This window comes from Erythrolamprus reginae, chromosome 7 (genome assembly GCF_031021105.1).
Source record: "Erythrolamprus reginae isolate rEryReg1 chromosome 7, rEryReg1.hap1, whole genome shotgun sequence".
NCBI lineage: Eukaryota > Metazoa > Chordata > Lepidosauria > Squamata > Dipsadidae > Erythrolamprus > Erythrolamprus reginae.
In genome coordinates, this window is record NC_091956.1 from 33194636 (window position 1) to 33218196 (window position 23561).

General features: G+C 34.6%; 1 protein-coding gene across 1 annotated transcript; it reads left to right on the forward strand.

The window, feature by feature from the left end:
- The first annotated feature begins 3833 nt into the window (after nucleotides 1–3833).
- GASK1B (golgi associated kinase 1B) lies at nucleotides 3834–23532 on the forward strand. Its single transcript, XM_070757296.1, has 5 exons — nucleotides 3834–4054; nucleotides 4836–6112; nucleotides 18673–18887; nucleotides 20926–21152; nucleotides 21534–23532. The coding sequence occupies exons 2-5, from the start codon at nucleotides 5170–5172 to the stop codon at nucleotides 21739–21741; spliced, it is 1593 nt and encodes a 530-aa protein (XP_070613397.1). The 5' UTR covers nucleotides 3834–4054; nucleotides 4836–5169; the 3' UTR covers nucleotides 21742–23532.
- The last annotated feature ends 29 nt before the right edge of the window (nucleotides 23533–23561 follow it).

Sequence of the window (23561 nt, forward strand, 5' to 3'; positions counted from 1 at the left end):
GTAATACTGTATACTCTATCTTTTAAAGTAGAGCTATTCGCTCTATTATTATTTGATGAAAGGGACTAGTTTTAAATTTAGGCTACCAAGGTAGAATAATTATGGGGCTCCGTTAGAAGAGCACGCAGCGTTAGAGCTTTAGGGAAAAAAAGAAAAAATCCTGTGCTATTTAAAAAAAAGATTAAAACATTTAAAAAACTCGATCGATTTTTGTTAATTTGTAGGTTCGCAAAGCGCATTTTAGTCCGACTGGTCGCATTGTAGCCCGGCGCGTCGTGTGAAATCTGCTCGTGTCATCTGCTTGCTAACATTAGGATTGTGTTCTGGATTTTAAATAACCAGTAGCCATTGAAATGAAGACATTAGCCGCCTTTGTATTATTGGCTACATTTTTTTTAGCGCTGAAGAAATTTCCAGGGCAATGGGCAGAAAAGAAGATAACCGTTTCCTCTCTGATCAGCTGTGACTGAGACGAAAAACTGACCATGATCCTATGTCCTCTTAAACCAGTCATTGATGTGTCTTCAAGTCATGGTTAGCAGGGCATAATGATATGTCCCTGTAGGTCACTGACCAATATTGTTGGAGATCCTCTAGCTAGCCTGTACTAGATTTATGATACAAAGCTGGATACAGAAGAGAGGAAAAAGTTCATTTTTTCACCCTCTGGTTTTACTGCCATCATCTGCATTTTTCCAGACCAGATCGATATACAGTATAACCCTTTTCTGTTAGGGTTATTTTACCAATCATATTAACACATTGAGGTTGAGAGATTGTATGTTTCATGCTTGAGTCTGAAAGACAAGTCCAAGTAACCAATTTTAACTTCATACATTAGAAAAGCAGGAGAAATTCTCCATAGATGAGTGAACCAAAAAGCAGCTTACATTTCTAAATTATGTAACGCTTGTCTAGTGCAGCAGCTCTAAATTTAAAACAAAATTATTTGTCACACAAAGAAGAATATTAAGCTAAGAAGATATGCCTTATTAGCTATTCAGTGTTAATCTAGTCACTTCAGAAAACCTATGTATATTTCTGAGATCTCTAAATAGCTACACTAATCCATGAGTGTATAAAAATTAAATGTAAGATTACATGCATATCTAGTAGAGTTAGATTGACAATCTGCTGATGCTAAGTATTAGCATTGGCACATATTGCACAAGAACAATGAATCTGTGATTCAGTTTCACTTAAATATTGGGCACCATTAATATGTATTATTTTGATAGAAAGTGAATATTTTTATTTATTTATTTATTTATTTATTTATTTATTTATTTATGTATGTGTATGTATGTATGTATGTATGTATGTATTTATTTATTTGTTTATTTGTTTATTTTATTTATTTATTAGATTTGTACGCCACCCCTCTCCGAGGACTCCGAGGCATGACTATCTTCTGTCTACCCTTCTTAAAGCCAAGTTTTTTCTGGATTACAGTAGTTGTAGGAGCTCAGTTATATATAATATATAGATTGGGTAAGGTGGTGGGTGTATGCCAGAGATGCCTTGCAGGTATAGGTATGGGTAGGCAATGTAGGTTAAGATATATCTGGGTCAATGGTGGTTTGTTCCCAATTCGGACTGGTTTTTAGAACCTGTAACGCCAGTGGCGGGAGTCTCTACCCACCCACCTGGGAAGCTTCTGTGCATGTGCGAACCAGTAGTAAAGGATTTTAGAACCCACTCCTACTGTGGGTGCATGGGAGGTGCTTTGCAAGTCAGAAGGGGCATGAAGCGGGTGACAGGATTGAGGAAGGTGTGTGGTGGCAGTATAGATCAAGGGAGCATGTAGGAAATGGGGATAGAATGGTCTGGATAATGTGCATGTGCATCCTTCCCTCTCTTCCTCCTTACCTAATGTAAATACAGTGTTCCCTCGATTTTTGCAGGTTCGAACTTCGCGAATAGCCTATACCAAGGTTTTTCAAAAACTATTAATGAGGAAGGAAGGAAGGAAAGGGAGCATCTCTACTTCGCGGAAATTCGACTTTCGCGGGCGGTCTCAGAACGCATCCCCCGCGAAAATCGAGGGAACACTGTATTATTCAAATACAAATACTGTATATTTATTTTGAGTACCTTTGTATAACTATCATTCATTTTCAACTTATTATATTTTGTATAAATGAATTCCATATTTCATTATTCTTGTCCCAAATCTACAACTATAGGCAATCCTCTCACAGGTGGCAAGTGAAATCAGGTCATCAATACTCAGTGAATAGAGCCATCCATCCATCTATCTAATGCTGCAGTATTAGTCTTTTACCAATACATAGTAAGGACATAGATAATACATTTAGGATGTCTAGATGTCAAATATGTAATAGGTATATGATTCCAAAGAATATTATCCTGTGAAAATGTTAATGTTGTACAGTCATATTTATATAATTATTGCTTTCTTGCAAAATTGCAAAAAGTATAAGGAAAGTTGTAAAAACATGTGCTTTAAAGAAGTATTAGCCTTAATACATCTCTAACAAAAAGATATTTTAATTCATATATAGTGGAGACAAGGGTGGGCTGCTAGCCAAAATGCTAAATTGGGCTCGCTGCTGCAGCTTATGAGTACTAGCGGGGCCAGCGTGATTTTGCTTCTGCACCTGTGTAGGTAGTAGAATCGCGCACGGAGCCCCAGGTGCGCCCGTGTTTCAGCAAGTTTTTTTGCTTCCGCGCATGCTGAAACACAGGCGCACCTGCGGTTTTGTGCGTGATTCTGCTATCTACACAGGTGTAGAAGCAAAATCGTGCTGGTCCTGCTAGCACCCATGAGCCGCGGCGGCAAACCCAATTTAGCATTCCAGTTAGCAGCCCACCCCTGAGTGGAGACCAATAAATTCCCAATATTTTTGCTACTAATGTTAGAGTATATGGTCCACAGACACTCTTGGTATAAAAATTATATACATGTTCTCTATTTTCTAGGCAATAAAGGAAACTCTATCAAAACTGTACCATATGTCTATGTGTTCACTATTATTCTTGGAATGCAATTATCCTGCTAGATTTGTCCATTGGCCTTGATATTCCATGGGAATTTACTGGGATTTGTGCTTTCAGCATCAATTTTGTTTACAAGAGTAAATTTATTTGGGGGGGGGGACTATACATGGCTATAGTCCAAAGATATTTATTAAATCTTGTTAAACATATCTACCTGCCCAGGAAAAAGAAAGAGAGACGGTTTATAGGGAGTTGGACAAACAGATGATCTTGAACATTCTCATCAGTTTTTATTCTGGTAAATGACTGCTTTGTGAATGCTATTTTTGACAGAGTAGACATTTATGGTCAGGTAAAATTTCCTCTGGCCTCTTTTTCCTTTCAAAATTCCCATTGGCCATTGCCTTTCCCAATTAGTTATCTCTCATTTAATTAAACAGAACATATTGCTTTCTTGTTCTGTTTCTCTCCTTTACTGCTTCCCCCATTGACAATTTTAAAAGTATTTTGGGACACTGTTGTACAATAAATGCATTAAAATTAATCTGATGTATCTCGAGAAATATGCTTAATTTTGTAGGCACAAATTGTAATAATATATTAGATTTTTTTTCTTTTGTAGTAAAAATGATGGGGTTAAACCATTCTGGGTTTTGTTCACTAGGGGGCCCTCAAAACTTATATAGATCTAGTGTTCTGTTTTAGAAGCAAGACATCAGGCTGGGCTTTCCCATTCCAGAAATTAAAATAGCTTAAAAGAAATGAAAAGTTCATATAACTTTGTGGCAGTCAACTAGGAACACCCATCTGGGATGATCAGAACTTGTAGAAGAAATAGTAATCTGTACTGGTCTTCCTCAAGCAGAACTGCCTTGATAAATAACTGCATACATCAGGATTTTGGGGGGGGAAACACAGGTTGAAAACATAAAAGCTTGTTTATTATTTTGTAATATTTTATTCAATTTTAATAAAAGTATTGTCCAGCTGATGGGTATTTTTTCTTGGAAAAAATGGACTTATTTCCTAAAGGTTTTGCAAGTATTCATTACTACTAGAAATTTTTGAGCTAAGATTTGGGCCAACTGTGTCGGTAAGACTATTCTAAACTTTATTTTAACAATACAGTTACTCTAAGTAAAAGATTTGTTGTTTCACATGCTAAGATTTTGTAGCATCAGAAAATTATGTTCATTTGTAAGTTTTATACATTTCTTTTACAGATATGCTTTGTGAACATATCAGTATAATAGTATTTTTAGACTTAGAAGGATGCATTTACAATAGAATATGCACATGTACATAATTTATTCATGCAATTGTTTATATTTGTGTTTGCAATATAATAGTGTTGTACTGAAAATATCCATTGAAAAAAGGAAAAAAATGCTTTATAAAAAAATGAACGCCTAAATGGATTTAAATCTGTGAGTGTACATCTTTTTACCTGACTAGTATGTTCTCCTTTAGCTAAATAAAGTTAATTTTCCTGCATAGTCCTTCACTGTTTAATGAAATATAATTCCATGTTAACTAGAAGCAATAGGTTAAGTGATTCTAGATATCTTTCATGCCACTAGTATGGGAAGAAGATATACCAACTATCAATTTGTTTTAAAAAAGTCTCTTTCTGAATGTTGTTAGTAATCTGAACTAATATGAAAATTTGAAAAATAAATGTATTTCAAATTGTGTTCCTGGATTAATTTTATAGTTTTATATTAATTTGACATATATAACATGAAGTTCTAGCATTTTCTTTCTTTGGAAATATGACTAGCTGTAGTCTTTAAATGAAGATATATAGTTTTAAAATAACCATGTGGGTAATGATGACTGTAAAATGATATTTATCATTCTTTTCCCTCTAACAGTTCAGCAGTCCAGAAGGGACTCCCAGACTTTTCATACTGTGACTCAATTAACTCTGTTTATACAGTCAACTCCATTCATTCACTGAACTCAATCACACCCTTTGAGGTGGCTGAAAGATTTTAACAGCTTGTCAGGGTATGCTGTCAAGATTCATTAGAACTGAACATTTACAATTGTTTGGCATTTTCAATGTGTATATGCATAGAGACATGCACACGCAACAGCTGGAAAAAGAGGTGGAGACATCTGGTCATTTAGAAGGCATGCAGCAGCATCCTAGCTGGCAACCAGTGGATTCTTAAACTGCTTCCATCATGTTGATTCACTGGAGAAATGAGCTTCCTGGTACAGACATGCCAAATTATCAACAGGCTCTTTTGTTCCCTGTGCTCACCTCGGCTTCTTTGGAGTGGCAAGTGCTCAAGGACCAGAAGAAAATTGCTGTTGGGCACTGCCTTTCTGATATATTTGGGCTTCTTTGTCAGTCAAGTAGGTCGTGTTGTACCACAACACAGAAAAGGATTATCAAAAGCAAACTCTTGGAATCTTCAAGATGTTGCTCAACCTCATTTTTCTGTAATCCCGATGGATGGCATCTGGTCATTTTCTGACCTTGAAAAATCTAAAATGGGGACAGATAACACATCAATATTTCCTAATGTGGTATACATCACTTTGAGATCCAAGAGAAAGAAACCTGCCAAGATTCGAGGCACTGTGAGGCCCAAGCAGAGAAAGAAGCAAGTATTACCTTTGCAGTATGGGAATAAGAACTCACTAGATGGCATAATCCAACATAGGCCATTTTATGGTAAATCTATGAATAGGAGGAAAGGAGCAGCGGTTCCAGAAAAAGCTAGGCAGAAACAACAGCGGACAGAAAAACAAATGGCTCAAAATATAAATCATTGGAGACCTGAAATGATCATAAGAGGCCTAAATGTTCAAACTAATGTTCAGGAGAGCAATATCCGGATGTACAGCGAGAGTCCACCTTCTTGGTTCAGCAAAGAGGACATCCTAAGCATGCGTTTTATGGCAGATTCCAAAATAAATAGTGTTCAAGAAGTACCTACGCAACAGGGAGTACTTCTAGTATTTGGGAGGACAGAGCTTGATAATAAGTCAGGCAAAGAAGACATATGCAGTCAAGGTCATTGTGGCATCATCAAGACACCACTTGAAATGAGTGAAGTATTCGCTTTCCATTTAGACAGGATCCTAAGGCTGAATCGGACTTTGCCTACAATAAGCAGGAAATTGGAATTTGTACAAGGTAATTAATTTACTCATTGTATTGGAAAAATAGAACATTTTCTCTTAGAGCAAGCTTTTATCCTTCAGTAGCATCAAGAAATAATTGTTTTTAAATACTCAACTGTAGAAGTTGATGTAAATCTGATGCCTTTCAGATTTTTTGACTGATTCTGTTCAACCTCAGTGAGAATATCTTTTTTTTAAAGGGTTTTTTCCCCAGTGAGCATATCATATGGCAAAAGGCTGTAGGAATTACTGTCCAAAACATCTGGAAGGATTCAGATTGCCTGTATCTACTGCCCAGTCAAGTCACAATACAAATTGCTCGAGTAACCAAAATTTCAGATATTCAACTAAATTAATTTTCTTAATTTATGAAATGTCACACTATGATTACAATGTTGGATGGGTGATCTATTTTAGCCATTACAAACTATAAAAATTCATGTATTATAATATTAAAATTGGTCTGGAGAACATGGAGTTGTCAAATTACATTAAGATTTTGGATGCAAAACTTGGTTGGAGTTTAATTTCTTTAGCTAGAAAAGTACTGTATGGGCTAGATATTGCTGTCAAGGACATATATGTCATCTAATATTTTAGCTGTGTAGTCTCTATCATTTGTAAGATTTTTGCAAAACTGCAGAATAAATCAGTGGTCTTTACAGAGATTGCCAAACAAGTTTAGCTAGTGATTTGTGTGCTAAGCTTAATTGTAATAATACTGTATACAGTATTGCAATTCTACATCAAGGTGATTTGACAAAGTCAAAAATATAATGAAACACTTGTTCTTTTTCAGTGCCTTTATACTTTTATTTTTTATTGTAAAAAGCAACCAGGTGTTGGAATTTTCTATATAGCCAGACTGAATACTATGACCCATAATTTTTGCATAGAATTTTGCTGTCTGTACCAATTAACTTATTTCTAAAAAAATAGTTTCAATAAGATTTTGTAATGCAGTTATGACTTTGTTTCTCACATTTTAAAATAATGTTTCACTAAGATAATACAACATGAATTGCCTAATAAGCACTAAATTTATAAGTGACCTTCCTTGTGTACATTCAGTGTTTAAATGAATGAATGTTTAAATGAAATGAATGCTCCTTTTCATATTCTACTGTATTGCTGAACTATGACTTCAACTGAAGCAATAGTCATAATATAATTATAGGCAGAGAAGGCTGAAGTACATTTGAATGAAAGAGTCCTAAAATAGTTCTCCATTTCTGTACTGATTCTTTCCCAATGTGGTCACAGTGCTGTTTTATGTAAAATTTCTAATCAGTGTGTGTTTTGTTAAAGGCAAAGAAAACTAGGAGAAATTGACTAGGAAAACATTCCTATAAGCAGATATAAAAATAATCTATGTTTTAATGTCACTTTATGGGCCCCTGTACTGAAAACATCAATAGTCTGAGCGACTGCTTAATAGCTTCTAAGAAATATTCAGACTCTAAAAGTACAGAAGTCACACTATATATTGTTATTGTTATTATATATATGTTATTTTTAGGGAAGGATTTTACTGGGGCAAAGCTGGTGAAGAAAATGAGGTAGTTTGGATTTCAGGGTCTAGGATAGAGAATCATGGTCTGAGGCCCTCTGTAAACTGCTCTTTGAGTAATTATATTAACAGTTGTTTTTAAGCTGCATAATCATTTGTGATTGTCAAGAAGTTAAAAGGATAGTTCAGCCTTTTTCATTCTCTATAAAGGTAGAGAACTGTTGCTAGGTGATGATGTGCAAGCGAAAAGTCGCAGTTTTCCTTTTTGTTATTTCATTTATTATTTATAAATTTATCAAATTTCTATACTGTCCATCTTACATAAAGTGACTTTAGAAACATAGAAACATAGAAGACTGACGGCAGAAAAAGACCTCATGGTCCATCTAGTCTGCCCTTATACTATTTCCTGTATTTTATCTTACAATGGATAGTATATGTTTATCCCAGGTATGTTTAAATTCAGTTACTGTGGATTTACCAACCACGTCTGCTGGAAGTTTGTTCCAAGGATCTACTACTCTTTCAGTAAAATAATATTTTCTCATGTTGCCTTTGATCTTTCCCCCAACTAACTTCAGATTGTGTCCCCTTGTTCTTGTGTTCACTTTCCTATTAAAAACACTTCCCTCCTGAATCTTATTTAACCCTTTAACATATTTAAATGCTTCGATCATGTCCCCCCTTTTCCTTCTGTCCTCCAGACTATACAGATAATTTGGGCAATTTAGATATAAAAAATTGTACACTTCTTGTTACGATGTATGTTATAAATAACATTAAAATGGGAGACCTCTTTACTGTTTTGGATCATAAATTCTAATCTGAGCTATTGGTAGTTATGCTATGAAAAATAAAAGTAAAGATTTTCTGTGTGCAGTCGTGTCTGACTCTTGGAGATGGTCTTCATCCATGTATCTGCCAGTTCTGAGGTCATTTAGTCAGCACGACTAAGCTAAGGAGCACAGTTATCTTCCCATGAAGTGATCCTATTTATCTACTTGCATTTTGCTTTCCAACTGCTAGATTGGCAGGAGCTGGAAAAAATAATGGCAAAATATATCAGCACAAATTAATGGCAACTCTTGCAAGATTTCATTTTTTATAATAAGCATGGACAAATCTCCCAATATGTTTTGAGTTTTATAGTCTATCTCTAATTCGTCACTCTTATATCAGTGTGGTTACTGATGAAACAGGTTAAGGAGAAATCTATAAATAGAATTAATTTTGTATAATTTTGTATATTTGTATATGATGGTGCTATTATATTTAGATATTTCTACTTGTATAGCTCTAAGGTAATTCAGAAAGTCAGATTCAGAAAGCCAGACTGAATGAGGATATTAGCTGCTATAATAAATCCACAATTGTCTAATGTTCTATGGCTCCCTTTTGTCTCTTTTATTTTTCCTCAAAATGTTGTGATTTTCTCTATCAGAATAAGTGTTGTTTATTAATTTATTTTATAAATCACTCTTATTCAGAGGATCACATTTAAAATGACAAAAATATAAAAATAAAACAATTACCATTATATAAAATAATAAACATGGAAGCCATATTAAAATCAGCAGCAGCCAATACAAATAAAGCTTGGAAATAACATCTCAATGTGCTATTAACCTATCTCTATAAAGAAAGGATACAAAAAGATAAATGTGCTGCCATATTACCCTTTCACACAGTAAGCATCTTCAGATATTATTCATTTTGTGGAAGCCTCCCTTAAGATAACCTCAGCTTACATCTCTTGTTTCTGGTCTGAAGTTCTCATCACGTCTGACTTGCTAATAAAATGTTTTGGTTTGTCACTGACTAAATGAATAGTGAACCTATTAAATCATCAAATTATTTTACTTTGTCCTCTGACATAGCTTCTTTATCACAAAGATAAGTCGTGGTGACAGTGCTTTTTTCTAAGATTCATTATTGTTGACAGATCAAAATTATAAAGCTTGGAGATGAGAAGGGAAAGAAGGATTTTGCAATTCTGACTTTCAAAGCTATTTATAATAATTATTTCAAACTTGAGAATTGTGTCCTTAGGCTCACATGTAATATTGGCTGAATAAAGGTTTTTCTTTACAAAGGAGGCCCAACAGAACAAATGTGGCTTTAATAAACTACTTGTACCAAGCACAATGGGAATAGAGAACATGGTTGTTGGGGTTTCTGGTCATAAGCGTGACTGTCCCAATTTAATTAAAAGTCAACTCTTTAAAAAAATCTTGTGAAATCATTAAATCTCACAATATTTTTGTTGTTTACATAGAGATGTTTCGTAAGAATGCTGAAATCCAGCTTCAGTATTGTCCGATGACGCATAAGGAATATCCATACTTAACCTTTAAGATGCTCCCATCCTGTTTTTGTGCCAGATCATATAACTAAATTAGAGAATGCCAAGAATATGTAAAGTATTCTGAACTGCAGGCTATCAGATCCTTTGTATAGTATAGAGTCCGCTTAACTCTTCTATAATTGGCAATTGGCAGGTCTTCTGGAGTCATGTATTTATGCACACTACATACGTACATGCACCTATAGATATACATGTATATATATGTCTGTGTTTGTGTGTGTGTGTGCGTATGTGTGTGTGTCTATGTAAAGCTATATATTTGTGTATAAACTCTATAATCCCATATAGTATGTATAAGCCTTGAAAGAATGTTCATGCAACTGCAGTGATTGCAAGGCTAGTTATTTATTGAGGTCATATTCAGAACAACCTTCTTTTGAAACAGTGCAAATGACCATCTGACTCTAATTTTCATTGTAATTGTTTGCTCTGTAATTGGCTTTATACCAATGGAATATAAACATATGAACTTGTCATGGACAGAAGTAGAAACTCAACTAATTTCATATACATGTTCCCTGTGTGCAGTGTAAGCAGCAGCAAGAACTAGAAACGTGTTTATGGTGTTCCAGCCTTTGAAAGGATACATCAGGTTAATTAATGTAAAGGATAATTTAAAAAACCTTCATTATGTCTCCAATATTATTTTGTGCCATTCATCAGATCCAATACTTTTGTTCAGTTGCTCTCCTGTCCAAAGGTCCAAAAATGCTAGTACTGTACTGATAAATGTATTTGAAAAGCCTTTTTTTGGTTATAAGTTAGTGTAACCCTTTGAGTTTTTCTTCTCACATATGTTAATGTTGGTGAAGTGTCATTTGGGTAGCCATAGCTTTAATGTAATTGCCTAGTTCAGTGATGATAAACAAGACTTTTGTTTGAAGAAAATCATTCTTCAGGCTTAGATTATAAAATTACCATGATGTTCTAAAGCTGTATCAAAACCCGCCTTGCTATTTTTCACAGAGGTTTTTCTTCTGTGAAAAAGATTGTATTTTTCTGATTTAATCTTAGATGAGAATATTTACAGGTTTCCTTTATTTTGTACTAAATCAGAGCAAAACCATATTCTTACTTTGAGAATTTAATATAATTCTCTTATCCTTTGAAAGAAAATTTGAAATAATTTTTAGTCATCAAACTGAAAGTTGATGAGAAATAAAATCAGAAAATAGTCACAGGAATTTGTAGGGGGTATGTAAGATGAAATGTGCATTATGATATCAGAATGTAAATTCTACCTTTAATATATTTCTTGCAATGTCATTTGATGTATAAAAGGAAGTACCATGCACTGTGATACACAGTTTGTCACTGTAGATGGGAACGCCACCAGGGATATTTTTCCTTGTTGGGGCTGTATATTTCATTAACTGGTTTTCTCTATAATTTTTTACTTATTTAGTCTAATGCATTGGCACACCCAGACCAATGCCTCTTATAATTATGCCAGAATGAGGGGCATCTTCAATGGGCAGGAGCAAGAAGGCCATCTGATTAAAGTCCAGATCCTTAGGTCAATGAGACAGGGCTTTGATCCAGTAATAGGTTCTAAAACTCTTTATTATCGGTTCACACATGTGCGACACTTCTGCGCATGTGCAGAAGCATTCCAGGCAGATGGACGGAGCTTCCCATTGCTGGCACTACTAGTTTTTAGAACCATGCCGAACTGGGAGCAACCCGCCGCTGCTTTGATCTATGGTCATACTCAATCCTCCTGCTCCCCTTGGTCCCCTGTTGCAAAAGACACTTTCTCTCCACTTCAGTCGTACTGACTTCATTCATTTTGTATTGGTGGCCTGGAAGGGAGCCATAGGATAAGCCTGACTGGAGCTCACCTGGGACTAAATTCACTCTGCCAAAAATGAGAGGGACTTCATCAGAATATAGTTCTTGACTTCCAAGAAATTCCCACTCTCTCTTTCCAATTTTAGAAAACCATTGGCTGAAATTTATATTTTATAATAATAATAATATAATATAATTTGGAATGTTAATGTTGCATCCGGCAAGATCATGTGACTATGGAGATGCCTGTATCCTACTTTCGTCACCAGTGATAAATATGCTAACATGGTCTTAATGAGTGAGGCTCGGGAACAGTTCAATTCTTTATTTGGGCTTTAGCCCCAAGCTAACAAATGATTTCATCCTGGTTAACATCTAAGAGAGTTATCAAACAACCTTTGGCTTAACAGCTATTTTATAATATTATTCTTTGAAGATCATAATGCATTGTCTATCAATTTCAGAGAAATTGGCTGCCTTTATCACATTCATCTGGGTCAGGAATTCAGCAATTGCTTTTGGTTCATTTTGAATTTTTATTTTACTTATATTGCTATCAAGATCTTTAATTCTCTGTTATTCTGTTAGAATAAAAGATACATTTGGTTTTCCCCTCATATTTTAATATGAACTGGCCAAATTAAAGCACAGCAAAAAAAAATAATTAACTTTTCCCACTCCATTTTTCATAATACAGCTTTTTGATTTTAAAAAGTATATGTAGGATTTGCTGGTTAAATTTGTTTGTTAAATTCCTCGGAGAGGGGCGGCATACAAATCCAAATAAATAAATAAATTTACAGTATACATTGCATTTTCCCCAGAGGCTAAAAGCCAATTGGCATATGAGGGAATTCAGCTTCCATAGCTCAGAGTACATATGCTTTTGGATCTCAACAGATTAATTGCATACAAAATTCATTACTAGGAAAAACTGCATATAAAATTAGGTATGGAGTATTTATCAAAACAAGCCCTAAGACACCCTTCCAAAAGTTGCAGAAAACAAAGCAACATGTTTTGCCCAGCATTGCTACTTGTTGATATACATTTTGAATTTACATAGATAAATTTCACTTTTGAATTCTTTTGCAATTTCCTAATCATGCTTAAATGAGATCTATATACAGTATATATAATGAACCATTAAACCAATAAAACAAAAGACGGGAGAATTTTTATGGCACTTCAATAAAAAACAGATGGGAGTCCTCTGAAAGCCATTCTACAGCAAACTATAACTGTGTACCAGAATATACCAAATTTGCAGTTCTAATATTAGAAAGTGTAGGCAAGGCACTAAGTTACTATGGAGACAGAAACCTTCAAAAGCAAAAATAGCTGGCATTTCATCAATGTGGTATTTATCTCTCAACTAGTCATTCCAAAACATTTGCTGCTAACTTTGCATTATCACCTTTCCTATCCCCACTAGTTTTTCAAAGCCTGGGTAAGGACCTTTTGGTTCCATTGTTGGCTACTGCTGAATTTAACAATCATGTTCCTGCTACCATTCCTGCTCATCACTTTAGAAGATAAAACCTGGCACCAGGCTTCCATAGGATAAAAATATGTATTTCATTTATTGAAATATTGAAGATGTTTAGGATAAGATACTTCCCCTTTTACTATTTCCATTATTGCAATCAAAGCACATTTTCTCCTGAGTTCCACAGACTCTCAATTGATAAACAACAGATTTTTTTGACTTTCTTATAGCAAGGCTGACAATTGTGAATGATACCCAATGAGAAGATTGTACTAGAGCAGGGGTGTCAAACTGATGACCTGCAGATCTAATGCATGACACACAGCTCCACAATGAGCAAAACATCATGAAACATCACCTGATGGCAATGTGATGCTGTGAGTTTGACAATCAAATAAAAGCAGAATGCCTTAACTACTACAGCAAACAAGAGGAAAATCTCCTAGGCACCAAATCTAATAGAGCTTTCTACAACTTTGTCAACAATAAACTCAAAGACTCTAGACCTATCTCACCTCTCAAAGGACCCAACAACAAAGAATACCACGATGATTCATCCAAAGCCAACCTCCTCAACTCTTTCTTTGGCTCTGTCTTTGTTAACAGCAATGGCTCATCCCCCAATTTCATCAATCGCACCTCAAACTCTCTCAACGACCTAACCCAAGTAGACTTCATTGAAGATCCAGTTGAAAAACCATTACGTGACCTTAAACCTTCTCTATCAGTCGGACCAGATGGTCTATGTACTTATTTCCTAAAATAGCTCTCTTCTGCCATAGCTGAACCACTAAGCATAATATTTGAAAAATCCTTCAGAACCAGCACACTTCCTAAGCTATGCTCGAAAGCAATGGTCATCACCATCTTCAAAAAAGGAGACCCCTCTCTTGTTGATAACTACAGACCAATTTCACTATGCTGCATCCCATGCAAAGTCATGGAATCAATTATAAACAAATCAATTACTCTCCATCTAGAAACTAATAATTTGTTCTCTAACAAACAATTTGATTTCAGAAAAAACTATCCTGCAACCTGCAGCTCCTCCACTGGAAAAATATATGGACAACTCATCTCTATCAAGGGAAATCTACAGATGCAATTTATATAGACCTCTGCAAGTGGTCCATGACAAACTACTCCTAAAACTCAAATCCTATGGCATCTCAGGATACCTCCATAGCTGGATTACAGCATTCCTGTCAAACAGACAACAAGTGGTCAAAATAGGAAGCACCATATCCACCTCCATCCCAGTTAAAAGCGGTGTTCCCCAAGGTAGTGTACTGGGACCAACGCTCTTCATTCTCTACATCAATGACCTTTGTGATTACATCACAAGCAACTGTGTCCTCTTCGGCGACGATGTAAAACTCTTCAACACCACCGATAACACAACTACTCTCCAAAAAGACCTGAACTGTGTTTCTGAGTGGTCTAACACATGGCAACTCCAAATCTCAACTAACAAAAGCTCTGTCCTACACATTGAGAAGAAGAATCTGAACTCCAAATACGAACTGAATAATCAAATTATCACAGATAATCCCCACTCGGTTAAAGACCTTGGTATACTAATAACAAAAGATTTAAGTGCCAAAGCCCACTGCAACAACATAGCCAAGAAGGCTTCAAGAGTTGTAAACCTAATCCTACGTAGCTTCTGCTCTGGCAATCTCACACTACTTACCAGAGTTTACAAAACTTTTGCCAGACCCATCCTCGAATACAGCTCATCTGTTTGGAACCCATATCGCATCTCAGACATTAACACCCTTGAAAATGTCCAAAGATACTTCACCCTTCACTCCTCCACTCGAAATAGAATACCCTACGAGACTAGACTTTCAATCCTGGGCCTAGAAAGCTTAGAACTAAGAAGTCTTAAACAAGATCTAAGTATTGCCCACAAGATCATATGCTGCAATGTCCTGCCTGTCGACGACTACTTCAGCTTCAATCACAATAACACAAGAGCACACAACAGATTTAAACTTAATATTAACCGCTCCAAACTTGACTGTAAAAAATATGACTTCAGTAACCGAGTTGTTGAAGCGTGGAACTCATAGTGTCAACCATAGTGTCAACCCCAAACTCCCAACACTTTACCCTTAGATTATCTACGGTTGACCTACCCAGATTCCTAAGAGGTCAGTAAGGGGTGAGTACAAGTGCATTAGAGTGCCTTCCATCCCCTGTCCTATTGCTCTCCTATATCTCCTATACCTTTCTTCTATTCCTATATCTCTTGTTCTATTCTTTCATTGATATGTTATATTAGTATATCTTCTTTTCTATTCTTTCTTAGATACATTTTACTATGAGTATCTCCTCTATAACCTTCATCATGTATTTTACTATGTGTGTATATACTGTATATATATATCCCCACTAAAACCCTCATTGTGTATTGGACGAAATAAATAAATAAATAAATAAATAAATAAATAAATCTCTAAAGTAGGAATGGGCTGCACATGTATTTTTTGTTTGAGCACAACCCCAGATTTTGCTGCTAAATTAGAACAGCAAAAAGCTGATAAATGTACTAAATATTTGGGTGAGGAGATCCTATCCACTAAGCCAAAGAAGGATTTAAAATATTGATTCCAGTTCTCCAATGAAGTCACTGTGTGACTATCATGCTTTTATCCCCCAGATATCATAATAAATGAAGAAATAAAAAAAGATGGGTCTTTTGGCTGCAAACAGTTTATCCATTCAGGATTTAAAATGTTTGCCTCAAGCTCTAAGTTTATTTCATTAGAATTTTGATATTCTTTGAGATGGGCAATTAGCCAGTAGTTTTGTATGTGTTAATTCTTTTAGTTCTAAGTTCACTTTGTTCCCTCCAGCTGTTCATTCACAGCAATTTAGAAATCATTTGGTATTTAATGTGGGATATACACATAATTTCATCTGAAACTGAATGGCATTAGAGCTGGGGGTTGGAACTGGTTCTTTTTAGGTTCTTTCTACTTGTGTTAAATAATATTATTGGATGGGGGAAGGGGGAGGAGTCCATAATAGCAGTGGGAAGCCTGTTTTGGTGAAGATTTTGAAATATGAATTGTTATGGTAGACTGAAAGTCTGTTTCCCATGAATAACACTCATTTCCTGTACTTCACCTTCACTCCATTTCTCAAATGACATTTTAAGGTATTAAAAATAACATTAATTATCCATTCTTCCTCCCCTTTCCTTTTATCTAGAATGTATGGGTGGAAGCAGAAAAAATAGGAAAACAGGAAGGGCTGGATAAATCAGCTTTTGTTAGGCAAGAATAGATATATGTGCTGAGAAAGCCATTTATGTCTGATTTGCAGGAGGGAAAAATAACTGTAAGGGCAAAGCAACCAGAAAGGTGTGTGCATCACTAGTTTAAATAAAGCAGAAAACAGAAGTATCAATTTATTTAGCTTCTGAAATATGAGGATAGAGCAAGAATAGAGAACAGAACAAGAATTGTATCTCCTCTTCCTGTAAGAGATGGGTAAATCCCGCCATCTTTATTCATCTCAGTTTCTCTTGTTTGGGAATTTGTCAGTATGGCCTACCATATACAGTGTTCCCTCGATTTTTGCCTATACCACGGTTTTTCAAAAAATATTAATTAAAAAATACTTTGCAGTTTTTTCCCTATACCATGGATTTTTCCATCCGATGACGTCATACGTCATCGCCAAACTAATAATTTTTGCAAATAAATAACAAAAAAATAATTATTGTTAATAAATAATTATGTTTATAAATATCAGGATCACTATTCAATGGTGAGTACCAGTAATAATGGTGAGTAAATGGTTGTTAAGGGAATGGGAAATGGTAATGTAGGCGTTTAAAGTGTTAAGGGATGGCTTGTGATACGGTCCATAGCCAAAAATGGTGTATTTACTTCCGCATTTCTACTTCATGGAAATTCGACTTTTGCGGGTGGTCTCGGAACGCATCCCCCGCGGAAATCGAGGGAACACTGTATTTCAATTTCTAAATTTGGTTGTCCCATTCCCATCCAAATTTGAGATACTTCCTCTTTTAAAATGTATGCATTTGTACATAATGAACTGAGAAAATCGACAATATACTGTAAAGTAATTAAATTTCAAGTGTATACATTAGATACAAAAATGTAATATGTTGTGTGGTGGTGTTAAAGAAATTGTTCCAGGATGTAAGGTGTACATCTTAAACTGTTAATTGTCAATTAAATTGTCAATGTCAAGTGGTGCCCCAGGTATTTTGAATTTATATTCAAAGTGCCTATTACTATTGATACTATCTTTGCTTTGTATTGTCACAGTCTTTCAAATTCTATTTCTGGTCTTTTTTTTTTGTATTTTCTGCTAGGATTTCCAGGTACTGCAATGTCCACTATGCATGGTTTTTTTGTTTTTTTTGTCTTTTTAATAATTGTTAATCTCGGGAATTATGTGGCACATGTTTATCTGTTTGAATTCTAAAGTCCCAGAACAAACAAAATACCTTCATCTTTTATTACTGTTCTATTGGGTGGTCCCCATTCTAGCCTGAAGGCAAATGGTATTTCTTGCAAATATTATTATCATATTCTGCAATGGATGTAGATATTCATCATGTTGGCCTGCACACATGACATACAGAGGAAGAGCTTTGCAATACTTTGGATCTGTTGTCCAAATAGTGCTTTGAGTTGTGCAGGAATGTAAAATAATTTTGATACCAGGAGAAGGCATAGCTGCTTTACACCGATGCTACTTCAAGCAACATCTTTAAAATAATGTAATTGAAATTATGCATGACCATTCTGCACATTAATTAGGCAGATTTGAAGTTTTATTTTTTTGCATTCTCACTGTTGCTTCCTCTTTGAAAGTAGTAGAGCCACATATTTTATGCATATCTTTTTGCTAGAATTCTATCCATTTAAAAACTAAAAAAAATTCAAGACACGAATGTAAACTTATTTGTTACAGGCTGCTATTCCCTGCTTGGTCATTCATAGTTTTAACAAACAAACAAATAAACAAACAAACAAACAAACAAACAAACAAACAAACAAACAAACATTACTTTTCAATATTTGAATAAGCTATCAAGATTTATATCAGGAGCAAATTGGCTAAATTATTTCTAATTTTAATAAATCTTCTCCAGCATCAGAGCTCTTTTTAAGCAGAGCACGATTGTAGGTTAAAGCCAGCTGGTATTGGTAACAATTAAAATCTGGTGTTCTTTCTTGACTGAAATAGCTTCTTTACATGTGGAATATAACCACATTAACTAAGGAAAATAAAATCATTGCCAGTATGCCCCTTTACTAACATCTGTTTTTAACTATTTCTATTTGAGACTATATATAAAGAATAGTCAAGGATTATAAGGCTAAATTTCACTGACAGTTCACATTGGTATTCTAAATGTTTTTTCTTGAGATAATGGACCATGCCCTGTCATTCTTTGGGATCCCTCCTTGGCTCAGACAGATAACAAGACTCATTCTTCACTGAGACTCACCTGGGGAGCCTACAAGAAACAACTAAAGGAAAAGTGTTGGCAAAATGGCAAAGTACCCAAAGCAGAATGGGGATGTACTGATATTCATTACCATGAATGGTCCAAGATGGCACTTCTTGATTTTCTTTTACAGGTGAGAAAATTATATCCAAAGAGATATGTTGAGAGTATGTAAGTTGTTCAGCAATACATTTTTAAAGGAATAAACAATTTTTTAAAATTTATGCAACCAACTCACACAGTAATTAGAAACACTTGTGGTTATTACAAGAGAAATGGTAATGCGTACTGTATACATGTTTTAGAAGAAATGTTAAAATAGTGGTGAACAATCTGTGGCCTAAAGTTCCATTGATCTATGAACATTTATTTTATGGACCTACACATTTACCTCTAATTGCACTTCTGATATTTGATGGAGCTATTTCTTATTCAAAAATTGTAGGTGGTATTTGAGATGAGTATTTTAACCATTACTCAAGTTGTCTAAGTAACAGGTCAAGTTACTCCATTCTGCTTTACTAATATCCTTCTGTCATGTGATTTGTTAATTAGTCTATCTCCAACTGGAGTCCAGTACGTATATTATATGTACTGGATTATATGTATATTATATGTGTAATTGAACAGATTAATGGAATGTGTCTCTTTTGTGATTTATTGCATGTGGCAGTAATGGAGACAAGTATCTAAAGCAGTGGTTCTCAACCTGGGGGTCGGGACCCCTTTGGGGGTTGAACGACCGTTTCACCTAAGACCTTTGAAAAAAACAAATTTCCCATGGTATTTGGAACTAAAGCTTCTATTCTGGGGCCTTGGAATATATTATTACAATCCATCCAATCAGGCATTTACAATGGGTGTGTCCCTCTGACCTTCCTGCCAATCCGCTTAAAGCTCTGTTGGGAGAATTGGCACTAGACTTATTGTTGGGGGTCACCACAACATGAGGAACTGTATTAAGGGGCCGCGGCATTAGAAAGGTTGAGAGCCACTGATCTAAAGATTCCAGTTCTGTTCTTATGACCTGCGATGTTAAAAAGAAGTCAATGGAAATAGCATGGCTACATAAAATCTAATAGAAATTTTGTACTGCATTCATTTGAAACATAAGCAGAAACATGTAGCTGGAAGAAACAGCTTCTTTTTCCCAGTTTAAACTGATCTTCTGTGTAGCATAGAAAAAGTGCTTGTATTTAAAAACTGGTCTACTACTATTTTTTAAAAAATCTAAATTGATATACAGTATAAGATCATTTATGTAATACCTGACTGATCCTTTACAAAGTCAGAAGGTGTAGAAGTGCCCAGAGTGAAGGACATGTCTCTCAGTGGCCTATAATATTTGGGCAAACCCAAATATTACAAGTAGTCCTCGACCTACTGGCAAACTTTTTGGGCAGAGTTGACATGGATCCATTAATATAAAGTTATGAACTGGCCAAATGGAGAAGGGTTAGGTGTGCATAGAGTCTACAACATATTAATTTGCTTGTCATGAGACAAATTAAGTGGTACTTGTCATAGCATTAATTCAACAGTTCACTTAGTGACCATTTGAAATTACAGCAACACTGAAAAATGTGAGCATTTCCCACACTTACAACCATTGCATCATCTCTATGGTCATGTGATCAAAATTCATATGTTTAGAAACTGAGTCATATTTATGATGGATGCAGTGTCACGGGGTTACCTTTTGCAGCCTTCTGATAAGCAAAGCTAATGGAGAAGTCAGATTCACTTAAGAACTGTGTTATTAAACAACTGCAGGATTCACTTAACAATTGTGATAAAAAAGGTTGTAAAATGGGGCATAGTTCACTTAATAAGTGTCTCTCTTAGCAACATAAATTTTGGGCTCAATTAGAGTCATGAAATCCAGGACTATCTGTATTCACATTGTTCTGCTAGCATTATGAACTGTCCATGAAGAAAAGAAGTGTCAGGAAAAGAGATAAATCACTATTATAAAACTGGGAGAGATGGATACAGATTTAAGCTCCCTTTGCTGTGGTCAGTATGATTAAGAGTTTCACCTTAATATTTTTTCACAGATCTGCAGTTGTCCATGTCTATACACATTTATTTTTGCACCCCGTAAACCTAAAAATGAACTGTTTATATGAGTCCATGATTCATGATGGTAACAAAACTTTATTCAATTTCAGATCTATCATCGCTTGGATAAGAACTGTTGTGGATTCAAACCACGTAAAGAGGATTCCTGTGTACAGAAAGGGCTAAATCGGCAATGTGATGACCAAGACAACATAGCATTGACTCACATTATTCAGAGAAAGGATGACCCAAGGCACTTGGTCTTTATACATAATAAAGGTTTCTTTGACAGAAGTGAAGATAATCTGGATTTCAAAATATTACAAGGCATTAACGAGTAAGTTCATTTTCTAGTAAAGGCATTTCTGATTTAAAATATGTTTCACACAATAGCACTTAGACTTACAAGCTGTTTAACAGAACTCTCTGAATGGTTTACAAATATCAGCATATTTGCCTTCTCATGGCAAACTTTGTCTACAAAGTGCTTCTTAACCTTGTGCCTATATTCATTTTACTTTGTTTTTTTTAAATATCAGGAACTCTTTCACTGATTTTTACTTTTTTACTCCTGGCTTCTCATGCTCCATTAGATTTACCTGCATTATATAGTCTGCCCTAAACTTGCCTCATTTATGTATGGTCATTCCTTTTACTACTGCCAATGAAATAGCAATGTAGTACTTAAATTACATTTCATGGATTTATTCATTTTCAGGTTCCCCGAATCTGCTATTTCTGTGCTGAGAAGTGACCATTTACGGGAAAAACTGCTTCAGTCATTGTTCCTGGACAGAATTTTTTGGGATAGCCAAGGAGGGCGTCAAGGCATTGAAAAGCTGATTGATGTTGTAGAGCAAAGAGCCAAAATACTTCTCACCTACATTAATGCTCACGGAGCAAAAATATATCCAATGAATGAATGAGTCTGAAATCATTAAAGACAAACACACAGTGATGAAAAAAAGTGCTTGATATATTTATGTTGTAATTCTATATACTTGGCTGAATACAAATTCAATGAAATGTATGAGCTTATTTATAGATTTATTCTGACAAACAACAAACATATGGGAATTAATTATCAGATTTCACATTTAACAAATACATGTTGCTCTTTGTATTATTTTTTAAAAATGCACATTGCTAATAGTATCGCAGGGTGCTTTTGTTTTATAAAAGCATTCTTATCTCCAGGGTTGTATATATTCAGATAATTGTATTCAGATAACAAGAAGACTAGTTTTGCCTTTCTTCCCTAATCTTCAGTTACCTTAAAATGATACATCGACATTGCAGGATCCTGCTGAATAGAATGAATTTTAATACAGGAACAGTGATAATTCCTAAAAATCCTTAAAGATTTACCTCTCTTTGTTTGATTTTATTGGTAATAAAATAAAACAATTGGAGAGAACATTACTTTTATGACAAAATTTGCAACTCTCTATTAATTTTAATTAATAAGAAACATTTCTTATGACAGTTGCAAATGCTTGCTTAAATAAAATGCAAATATAGAAGGGGTTTGAAAAAATGAAAAAAAATGATCTCAATTTGTGCTGACATTTAAATTACCATAAACTTTAATATTGTGTAATAAATTCACTACATTTTTTCTTATAATTAGAAAAATGTCATTAAATTTACAAACATATAACTCCACTCCTACCATACATTCCTTCTGGGCTCACATCATATCTTTCCTTAACTAAGATTTCAGAAGCAAAGCTACAGACCTCTGGAAAGTTATCCAGAATCATTTAGTTATCCACATTTTTAGTTATCCAGAATCATTTATACTCATATTTTAACCAGCATTTTTTTTGTTTTAATATAAATTTTGAAACATTTTTGCAATCAAATTGAATGAGAATGATAAAAGAACAAGCAGTTGTTTCTTGAATACATTTTGAAGCAGTTGTGTTTTTAGATTAAACATGACCAGAAGTTTCACCAATGAAATAGTTTTCATTGTGCAAAACAAAGACCATTGTAACTTTAGACTATTTAGCTTGCTCCCTCTTATTCTGAAATATTATAACTATTCTTTCCACTAATGTATTCCAAGAATTTTAATTAAAAGGGTATAAGGGTATTATTTGCTTGGAGGTTTTATGCAAAATATTAGTGTTATACCTTTAATAAGTTGGAGGTAAATCATCCTGAGCCCCTGTCGACATATTTTTGACTTGGCTTTTTAAAAGTTGTTATGTTAAAAGAATTTTAAAAAGTGTTTATATTAGTTAAACACTGTTACAAAATAAAAGTGGCTACCAAAGAAATTCTGAAATATATTGTATGCTTAGCACTATAATTTTCCATTACAGATATCCATCTTATAGAGAAACAGTAGTCCTTGTGACATAATACAGTAATATAGTCATATATGATTGCAAATGGTCAATTCCTTTTAACTATGCATGGCATTTCACTGATTTGATGAATCAGCTGGAATGAATGGGAACACCTACATAGAAAAGAAATGGATTGAATCAACAAGACAGCATAAAACCAACGTTTTTACACTGCTTTATCATAACATTCTGAGTATCTTCATTTGTCTTGTCCTTTTAGTATGTTAAAGTATACCAATTGCTATCTTTAACTCATACACCCCATCAAAAAAGTTACACTGGATGTAAATACTAAATAACTCATGTAAAAAGTATGATCTTTCTTTTTGAAATAAAATGTTTTGTCCTCTCATCTATAAATGGAAGTCTATGTTTCCACTATATTCTGA